Here is a 9,035-nt window from a genome sequence, read left to right as displayed (position 1 = left end):
GCTCGACACGGCGCTTACGGCAAAAAAAACAACCTCAGAAAAAATCAATTCTGCGTTCTTGATAGCAGTTTCGTCCAGACTGGACTCCAGCTTTTGCTTTTCTTATTTTTCTCTATCGTCCAAGCCCATAAAATCGAACAAAGCGGATTGCGTTTGGATTTCCCTCTTTCAGATGACTGAGATTGCCCCCCTTGGATCGTTCCGTATCAAGGCCAGTTACACGGTACTGGCCGTGTGTTCAAGATGAGTGGTATGCAGAGAGAGAGAGAGAGAGAGAGAGAGAGAGGAGAGAGAGAGAGAGAGAGAGGAGAGAGAGACAGAGACAGAGAGAGAGAGAGAGAGAGAGAGAGAGAGGAGAGAGAGACAGAGACAGAGACAGACAGAGAGAGACAGAGAGAGAGACAGAGAGAGAGAGAGGGGGGGATGAGAGAGGGGGGATGAGAGAGATTCAGACAAACAGAGAGTGAAGGTTAGTGCATGGTACGCAGACAGACACACACACACACACACACAGACAGACACACACACACACACACACACACACACCCCAAACAGTGGAAGGGGAACTCGTCTTGATAACTGGCTCGACAGACACATTCGCACTGCTGGACGTTTCATACCAATGCTTTTCTCCAGTAACTTAAGCTAGACACAGGTGTTTCACAGTCGAGGAGAGGGATTTGTGATTTAAAGAAAGTAAAAGGTAAGGAAAAGAAGAAATAAAGAACAGGAGAGGACAGGCGAGAAACTAACTGACTGTATGTGTTATTGTGTAGAAATATAGCATGCATTTCAATGCTACAAAATCAATCGGTGCCTGTTTGGCTTCTGCATATCGATTATCAATGATTAAGAGCTAAGAATAACAAAATTCCTGGTAATAATCGTTTGACAAACTGACACAGGCACTGCGTGTTGGAACAGATATCGACCCGTTGGGAAGAATTACCGTTCTACTCATTAACCGAGTGCGTTTTTGGGAGTAGAACTGGGTGTGTGAAAGCAATTTTCAGTAAATTCGACGAGCGAACGTCATTTCTGACAAATTGGCTTATTACTCGACTCAGTTTGGTGTGTTACATTTTGTCTGTTGAGCGTTTTCATAGATGCAGGGTTTCAAGGGGATGAGAGAGATTCAGACAAACAGAGAGTGAAGGTTAGTGCATGGTACGCAGACAGAGACACACACACACACACCCACACACACCCCAAACAGTGGAAGGGGAACTCGTCTTGATAACTGGCTCGACAGACACATTCACACTGCTGGACGTTTCATACCAATGCTTTTCTCCAGTAACTTAAGCTAGACACAGGTGTTTCACAGTCGAGGAGAGGGATTTGTGATTTAAAGAAAGTAAAAGGTAAGGAAAAGAAGAAATAAAGAACAGGAAAGGACAGGCGAGAAACTAACTGACTGTATGTGTTATTGTGTAGAAATATAGCATGCATTTCAATGCTACAAAATCAATCGGTGCCTGTTTGGCTTCTGCATATCGATTATCAATGATTAAGAGCTAAGAATAACAAAATTCCTGGTAATAATCGTTTGACAAACTGACACAGGCACTGCGTGTAGGAACAGATATCGACCCGTTGGGAAGAATTCCCGTTCTACTCATTAACCGAGTGCGGAAAAACAAGTTGCTCCCTTTCACTAATAGCTATGTATAGTAAAATCTGTCCCTGGTCTTGTTTTTTTCGGAAAACGCCGTTTTTGGGAGTAGAACTGGTTGTGAGACAGACAGAAAGGCAGAGACAGACATACAGAGAGAGAGACACACACAAACAGAGAGAGAGAGAGAGAGAGAGAGAGAGAGAGAGAGAGAGAGAGAGAGAGAGAGAGAGAGAGAGAGAGAGAGGGAGAGACTTGCTAAATCTCTCTTCTACCAGCTTCTACCGTGTGTGCGCTTTTGGGCACTGCTTCTTTTAAAAGATAACATCTTTCCTGCTTGGTTCCTCCGGTAGATTACCACATTAGCTTTTAAAGGTAAGGTCCTTCTCGTAGTGAAAGCAACCGTGATTACCACCACAGAAAAAAGCTTTGAAACTGAATGAAAGTTTCCCTCAACTTACAATCACACAAAACAAAAACAGTATGGTGGATTTCTGTTTTGAATAGAAACGTGTCCTGTTGCTAAAACAATTTTGCAAAAAAAATCAATGTCAACGATTATTATTTAGATGAGCAAGTATCGCACGAAACTTTTAGTCGGTCCACAGTAACGTCAAATTCCCACAAGATTATAGGTACTTTAAGGTTTCCTTTTCACCCAAAATGTGTATTTCCATTCACCTGAAGTCTAGTACGTACCATCCCTCTGAATGATAGTGATGACGTGTAGAAAAGCTTGTAATGTCGGTGTGTGTTTGAATTCCACGTTTTGTTACCTTTGTAACTGCCATAAAGAATGGACTCCGCGCAATTTGAATCAGCGAGCTGTCTCGGACGAGCTTCCATTTCAAACCGTCATTTCATCCGTTTCTAAAAGCACACCTTAAAGTGAAGCAATTAAGGTTTACACGTTTAAATCTAAATCTTTGCAACGACGAGTGTGAGAGAAAATGTTTTTATTTACACATTAACATGCTCCCATTTGAAACTTCGAGGTCGTCATCGTGGATTGACGCCCGACCAAAGCCTTATTGAAGCCCGATTAGTTTCAATTAGGCTTTGGGAGGGCGTCAATCCACGATGAAGACCGAGATGTTTCAAATGGAAGCATGTTAATGTTAATGTAATTCAATCTGACGACGATCTCTTTCCTGCTTTTATGCGGTTGTAAACAGACAGGATTGGTTCTGTTCTGTTCACACACTACTTTCAGTCCACCTACCTGCAAGGGTCAAGCCCCAAGAAATATGTCTCTGTATATATTAAAAAGCGAAAGCAAGCGTGACTGCGAGCTGTTTGTCATCTATGGACTATATCCTGGCCCTTGAAACTAATATAAAGACAGTTTTAGAATATTGTTCTTGCTCGTTTCCATGCTGTTTTCAACTGGCAAACATCCACATGTCCCTTATGCTTAGTTGCTTGTTTAATAATATGTTTGATGTAGGCTTCCTTCTGCTTCACTTTCCTCACTTAAAGTTTCGATTTTGTCGTTAGTCTTCTTGTTGGAGAAGTTTTCAGTTGTCTTAAAGTTAGTTTTCTCTTTACCTTTGTTAATGTATCGTTTCAGGACTCGGACTCGAAATTTCTCAATCATCATGTGGTCCCGGAAATCTTCGAAGGGCAAAGCTAGTCGCAAAAACACCTCTAAGTCTTCTGAGGCGAAGGCACCTACAGAGGAAGCCAGTGGGGACGTACCACGAGAGAACTTCCACATCCAGGATCTGCAACAGGAAGTCCAGACTCTCAGAACCGAAATGGAGAAATGGAAACTGGACACTGAGCGGGAATGGAAGCATGAACTTCAGATGCTGAAGAAGGAGATTCAAAACCTGAAGCAAGGACAACCCGCTCAACTAGCAGAAGCTATCACAGAAGAATCGTCAGTAGACGAGTTCCAGCACCGAAGCAAACTTCGTTCTGATGAAACCAAGGAAAAATCTGGTACAGCACCTACAGAAAGCGAGGAAGCTGTTGGAATCAAAGAAGATGATCTCGAAATGAAATACCATCTCCTTGAAAAAATTGAAGAGCTCCAGAATGGCATGGAAATAATTCAAGGCGAGCTGAGTACCCTCAAGGGAGACTTCGTTGAATTTCAACAGGAAACTAAAGCAACATTGGATGATCACATGAAACGTATCAGCAAAGAGGCACGACCCAGCTCGTCAGCCGACGGGAAAAGCAGTAAGAAGGTAAAGAAGGATGACCTTGAACAACTGAAAAATGACGTAAAAGCATTGCAGACGGACACAGACAAAAAGATGTCTTCATTTGAAATCCACAGTAAGAAAGTTGATGAGGAGATTGAGGCAGCCAATAGAAAGTCCGAGAGTGAAAACGCCAACCTTCGCAAAGAACTGGAAAAGCTGCAGAAAGAAGATGAAACATTTCGTACGGACGTTCATGCCTCCCTGGACTGTCTCCGCGACTCAATGGCAGAGAAGACCAAGAGCCTGGAATCAAAGCTTGGTAAGTCTGCGGGTCAGCTGATTACGTACATGTAATAGTGTTTCGGGAAAATAGACATAAGTCGAAAAACGCACTCTCAAGTTAAGTTCTTAAACCGTCGACGGATAAAAATTGAGTGGGTTTTTTGCTCTTTTTTCATTTATATGTTTTTGAACTTCACTATAACGAATGGTTTTATGAAATTACCAAATCTGAAGAGGTGGTTTGTATACACCAAAAAATTCCTGTGCTAGTTTCTGTTAATCCTGTGCATGCTGGGTTGAATTCCCAGTTACCTTGGTGTTAGTCGCCTGTGTAATGAAAAGATTGACATTTCTGAACTAAGAATTTTTTATTTTTTTAAAATCTTATGGTACCCTTCGCGCTAGTTCAGAACATTATTTGTGACCCTCCACCACGGAATGAGTTACATGTCACCTTTGCATGATTTTCATATTTTTTACATTTTCTTAAAGAGTTTTTTATGCTCTACCCAGTGGTGAAAACCGTTTTAGAAAAGAACAAAAACTTGTTTGAGTTATAAGCCTGTGACTAAGGTGACCCTCACACTGTTACCAGACACTCCCCGGACTTATATTAAGCCTAGCGCAGAACCGCGCGAGGTGACATGCGACTCATTTCGTGGTGGAGGGTCACATTTTGGCAATCGACGGGTGGATTGGTTGGGGGGGGGGGGGCAGATTGATGATTAGTTAGTGCATGTTTACAGCTAGCTCACCGGATAGCTGGATTGACAGCCTGACAAAAACTCGTTGTGTTTTGTTTTCCTTCGTTAATCTGCACTGACCACCTCCATCTTTTTACGCATTATCACACATGAACGAAAAACGTTAACGTATGGAACGCTAAAAATGCGCACAGTATTCAGAAGATAGATCGGAGGTCGACGATCTTGAGGATGTTTTGTGTTGTATTGTATTTTCATCAGCACTATTCTTCCTTTCTTTGCTATTTTGTTTTTAATTCAGCCTTGATTTCGGAACGTGAGCAGTGTGTCTGTGAATGTTTGCCACCATAGACTAGCCCGCTTCATTTGACATCAAGAAAATACATCCCTGTTTGGCAGACACGTCCAGCATGCTGGTTTCCTTCCATGCCCAGCTGACCAGGTCAGTGGAGACGACTGAAGTGACCACATTGGTCTGTGACGGCATCGTGGACAACACCAGTAACAGCTACGACAGGACTACAGGCGTTTTTACTGCTCCCGTGTCAGGTAGGGAAATGTAGTCAACCCTGATTTAAAGATCGCTCGATGGAAGGCACAATCCTTCCCGTTGGAAAAGCAAAAACAACTACTACTACTACTACCACTACTACTACTACTACTACTACTTTTACTACTACTACTACTACTACTACTACTACTACTACTACTACTACTACTACTACTACTACTACTACTTTTACTACTACTACTACTACTACTACTACTACTACTACTACTACTACTACTACTACTACTACTACTACTACTACTACTACTACTACTACTACTACTACTACTACTACTACTACTACTACTACTACTACTACTACTACTACTACTATGTACTACTACTACTACTACTACTACTACTACTACTACTACTACTACATGTACTACTACTACTACCACTACTACTACTACTACTACTACTACTACTACTACTACTACTACTACTACTACTACTACTACTACTACTACTATTACAACAACAACAAAACACTAAAATCCTGTCCGCTTTCTGAGTGGAGTGGGGCTTTCTTGATGAATTAATTTCTTAAAAGTGACTGCTTTCATTCAACAAAATTGATACCACTACTACTACTACTACTACTACTACTACTACTACTACTACTACCACTACTACTACTACTACTACTACTACTACTACTACTACTACTTCTACAACTACTTCTACTATTACTACTACTACTACATGTACTACTACTACTACTACTACTACTACTACTACTACTACTACTACTACTACTACTACTACTACTACTACTTCTACAACTACTTCTACTATTACTACTACATGTACTACTACTACTACTACTACTACTACTACTACTACTACTACTACTACTACTACTACTACTACTACTACTATTACAACAACAACAACAACAACAACAAAACACTAAAATCCTGTCCGCTTTCTGAGTGGAGTGGGGCTTTCTTGATGAATTAATTTCTTAAAAGTGACTGCTTTCATTCACCAAAATTGATTCAACAAAAAGTTCCAATTCTCCACAGAAAGCACCGAGGATGTTGCGTGTTGAGATGTTTCTAAACGAAAGGATGTTGCGTGTTGAAATGTTTCTAAACGAAAGGATGTTGCGTGTTGAGATGTTTCTAAACGAAAGGATGTTGCGTGTTGAGATGTTTCTAAGTGAGAGGATGTTGCGTGTTGAAATGTTTCTAAGTGAAAGGATGTTGCGTGTTGAGATGTTTCTATGTGAAAGGATGTTGCGTGTTGAGATGTTTCTAAGTGAAAGGATGTTGCGTGTTGAAATGTTTCTAAGCGAAAGGATGTTGCGTGTTGAGATGTTTCTAAGTGAGAGGATGTTGCGTGTTGAGATGTTTCTATGTGAAAGGATGTTGCGTGTTGAGATGTTTCTATGTGAAAGGATGTTGCGTGTTGAGATGTTTCTAAGTGAAAGGATGTTGCGTGTTGAAATGTTTCTAAGTGAAAGGATGTTGCGTGTTGAGATGTTTCTATGTGAAAGGATGTTGCGTGTTGAGATGTTTCTAAGTGAAATGATGTTGCGTATTGTGATGTTTCTAAGTGAGTGGATGTTGCGTGTTGAGATGCTTCTAAGTGAAAGGATGTTGCGTGTTGAGATGCTTCTAAGTGAAAGGATGTTGCGTGTTGAGATGTTTCTGAGTGAAAGGATGCTGCGTGTTGAGATGTTTCTAAGTGAGAGGATGTTGCGTGTTGAGATGTTTCTAAGTGAAAGGATGTTGCGTGTTGAGAAGTTTCTAAGTGAAAGGATGTTGCGTGTTGAGATGTTTCTAAGTGAGAGGATGTTGCGTGTTGAGATGTTTCTAAGTGAGAGGATGTTGCGTGTTGAGATGTTTCTAAGTGAAAGGATGTTGCGTGTTGAGATGTTTCTAAGTGAAAGGATGTTGCTTGTTGAGATGTTTCTAAGTGAAAGGATGTTGCGTGTTGAGATGTTTCTAAGCGAAAGGATGTTGCTGTTCCGTGTGAAAGATACGTACTTTTTACGAGGTGATCTTTACGGGCACGAAGGTAGCTTAAAGTGGAATTGTTCCTTTCAGGAACCTACTGTTTCTTGGCCACCGCAAGCCCTAACACGGAGAAGGACGAAGACGATGGCGATGTCCCCGCGGCGCTGGACATCGTGATCAACGGAAAGGTCAAGGGAGGTGTCTGGTCCTACGGACACAGCTGGTCCAGCGGTCACTGCGTGTTCAGGCTAGACAAGGATGATGAGGTCTGGCTCCGAACCCTCAAGGGACGTCACTTGTTTGAAGAAGGGTGGTGGACCACTTTCAGCGGTATGCTTGTCCAAGCCCAGGTGTGAACTTGGTATGACGGTTTGTGACAGTCAGCAATTGCAATTTGGACTACTGCACAGAGTTTTAACAAAGAACACCTCGTTTGGTTGTTGTCTTTGGCATTCGGGTGTTTCATTTACCGTGTTTATCCAATTCAGCCAATTTTTCGCAAGCACAGGCTAGCTACAGAGCAGCATTTGACTGGCCGCTCCTCCTCTTCTTTCAGTTTTCATCTTCACGCTAGTTGTTGTTGTTGTTGCTGTTGTTGTTGTTGTTGTTGTTGTTGTTGTTGTTGTTGTTGTTGTTGTTGTTGTTTAGTCGGCTCTAATAATTACTTTGCTTAAAAGTTAGCAAGAGCCAACGGATGGGGTAGGCATGGATATGTTTCCATTATGCGTCAAATGCGGTTGTCACATGTGTGTAGTAAAATTAATATTAAAAGTCCTACGGTTTTTCGCCATTAAGGACTTGAGTGTTGGTCCGCTTTTAAAAAGAAAGAAAGACAAAAAAGAGGAGGGCAGGGGGTGAGGTTGAGATGATGATGCTCTGTGGAATTCGTTAAAAAGAAAAGTAGTTAAGATGTTTTATAGTAAGAATTATAAGTCTGCATTCTATATCCTGAATAACGGATTTAATATTTGTAATATGATTTTTATTCAAAACGAGTTAAAAGATAGAACCTTTCAGGATCACCAATAAAAGCAAATAGATGAGCAAGTAAGAGGAACACGAACTATAAATCTCAAAACTTTTTAAAAACAAGAAATTCCTCCGAAGTAGGAAAAACACCCCCGTCCTTACCATTCTCACTGCCACCAACTGAGAAGGTTATTTCCCTTTGACCATTAATATGTCCCTCTATAAGTCCTTGTAGAATCTTAATCCACCAATAACTCCCTAACCGTGTGTTTGACTGGTCCCAATTTTTGTAAGGACCGTCTCAAGAATGTATAGAACCTGTTCACCAAGTTTGGTGACGATCGGTCCGTTCATTCTTGAGATCTATATGCGAACACAAACACACAAACAAACAAACACATCGACCGAATCCTATACACACCCCTATACCGGGGGTGTAATAAGCCACGAAGGCCGTGGTAAAAAAAACATGTACAGTTTGGCGACTAATGAGCCTAGGGTGAGGATACGCCTAGAGGTATACAAGATCTCTCTTTATATCTTTAAGAAAGGTATTCCAGGACTAGGGGAGAGACACTAAAGTTAAGTAGTCGTTATCTAGAGGGTAGTCGCTAGAATCAGGAGGGATGGCGGAAGCCACTCGACCTCAAACTGAGACACGCTGATGTGATAATCCGGGCTTAGAGTTATACCCACAGCCCCATGCCCGAGTGCCTGACCAGTCGGCACAGCAGCAAGCTGTGTGACCAGCCTAGAGAACTATTACTGCGCAAATAATCCTGGGGACTCAGACCATGG

The 9,035-nt window shown here is 41.7% G+C and overlaps 1 protein-coding gene across 1 annotated transcript in view; it reads left to right on the top strand.

Annotated features, from left to right (window-relative positions):
• Nucleotides 1-974: 974 nt before the first annotated feature.
• The window catches only part of LOC138964613 (uncharacterized protein PF3D7_1120000-like), a 10,429-nt gene continuing 2,368 nt past the window's right edge, over nucleotides 975-9,035 (top strand). The window contains exons 1-4 of the mRNA XM_070336618.1: nucleotides 975-1,156; nucleotides 3,186-4,087; nucleotides 5,154-5,303; nucleotides 7,359-9,035. The exon at nucleotides 7,359-9,035 is cut by the window's right edge and continues 2,368 nt beyond it. Of these exons, the coding sequence (XP_070192719.1) occupies nucleotides 3,214-4,087; nucleotides 5,154-5,303; nucleotides 7,359-7,624 (1,290 nt within the window). The 5' untranslated portion in view covers nucleotides 975-1,156; nucleotides 3,186-3,213 and the 3' untranslated portion in view covers nucleotides 7,625-9,035. The remainder of the gene's footprint in view (nucleotides 1,157-3,185; nucleotides 4,088-5,153; nucleotides 5,304-7,358) is intronic.

Source organism: Littorina saxatilis, linkage group LG4, assembly GCF_037325665.1.
Source record: "Littorina saxatilis isolate snail1 linkage group LG4, US_GU_Lsax_2.0, whole genome shotgun sequence".
NCBI lineage: Eukaryota > Metazoa > Mollusca > Gastropoda > Littorinimorpha > Littorinidae > Littorina > Littorina saxatilis.
The sequence above is the reverse complement of the archived record's forward strand: the minus strand, read 5'-3'. Positions and strand labels throughout refer to the sequence as shown.